Raw genomic sequence first — 1,570 nt, 5'->3', positions numbered from 1 at the left:
TACTTATTCGTAACTTAGACGTTTACTTTACTTAATTCTAAGATTTGACTTTATGATCGGAATCGCGTAAAATTTCTCCAACACTTCTAACACCTTCTAAATGATTCTAAACCTAATTTCAAACCTTCAAATTGCAGAAAACATCTTTCGTTAGAACCCAACGCTCAAAACCATACCGAAACATGACCATTTTAACACTTAGAATTCTTTTCCATTACAACAACCTACTTTAAACACTTTCAACTACATAATACTCATTTTCAAGCCAATGAACATACACAATATGATAATTGAGCAAGGTTAGTCAAGGGTATGTTACAAATACCTCCTTCTTTTGAGGATTTCGTCCTCGAAATCATTGTTGCTCAAAGAGTTGTGGATACTTGACTTTCATCTCGTTTTTGTTCTCCCAAGTCCAATTTGGACCTTGGTGATGCTTCCATTTGACCAACACCCAGTCTACAATCTTATTTCGAAGGTTCACCGTTCTTTCATTTAAGATAACTTCCAGTTCCTTCGTGTATGTCAACCGTTTATCAACTTTTACCTCCGCTAAAGGAACCGCTTCAGCATGTTTACCAAGACACTTTCGTAAATAACCCACGTGAAAGACATCATGAATTCCGGCGAGTTCTTCCGGTAGCTCTAAACGATAAGCTTGCTTTCCCACTCGCTCAAGTATCTTGAAGGGTCCAACAAAACGAGGACTTAGTTTACCTTGCTTACAAAATCTCAAAACTCCCTTCCAAGGCGATACTTTCAACATGACCATATCACCCACGTTGAACTCAATTGGTCGCCTCCGTTTATCCGCATATGATTTTTGTCGATCTTGTGCCGCTTTCATTCTTTCTCGTATAACTCGGATCTTGTCATGAGTAATTTGGATCAACTCAGGACTGGCCAAAATCTTTTCACCCGTTTCTTGCGAACAAAGAGGCGTACGACACTTACGTCTGTACAAAGCCTCAAACAAGGTCCATCGTCAACTCTTCCCACTTCCATACCGAAACTTCAAGAGGCTATAAACTTCCATATGGTTTCTGGTGTTCGGCTTTCACTTGTAGACAAGTGATACACTTTTCAACATATCGGCCAATATCAACTTTCATTCCCGRCCACCAKTATTCGGCAYGCAGATCATGATACATCTTTGTACCTCCCGGATGAATAGATAACCGTGATTTATGTGCTTCCTCTAGAATAACCTCTCGCAAACCCCCAAGTCTCGGTACCCATATTCGGGTTTTAAAGACTTTGAGACCACAATTGTCTTCAGATAAGGAGTCTACATAGCCAACCATACGTTTAGACTTCACGTGGTGTGGCATTAAAGCCTCGATTTGCCACTTATGAAGATCATCAATAAGAGTAGACTTCATTGACACATGAGTGATAGCATAACAAATACTAGCTACATGTGCCTTCCGACTCAGCGCATCCGCCACTACATTGGCTTTACCTGGATGGTATAGAATTTCACAATCATAATCTTTGATCAACTCCATAGCTCTTTGTTGATGCATATTTAGAGTCTGTTGGTCGAAGATATATTTCAAGCTCTTGTGGT

General features: G+C 39.9%; 1 protein-coding gene across 1 annotated transcript; it reads right to left on the bottom strand.

Annotated features, from left to right (window-relative positions):
* Nucleotides 1-355: 355 nt before the first annotated feature.
* Nucleotides 356-847, bottom strand: LOC112524904. Its single transcript, XM_025134847.1, has one exon. It carries the CDS (start codon nt 845-847, stop codon nt 356-358), a length of 492 nt encoding a protein of 163 aa, XP_024990615.1.
* Nucleotides 848-1,570: the final 723 nt, after the last annotated feature.

This window comes from Cynara cardunculus (assembly GCF_001531365.2).
Source record: "Cynara cardunculus var. scolymus isolate 2C chromosome LG 13, CcrdV1, whole genome shotgun sequence".
Classification (NCBI taxonomy): Eukaryota; Viridiplantae; Streptophyta; class Magnoliopsida; order Asterales; family Asteraceae; genus Cynara; species Cynara cardunculus.
The sequence above is the reverse complement of the archived record's forward strand: the minus strand, read 5'-3'. Positions and strand labels throughout refer to the sequence as shown.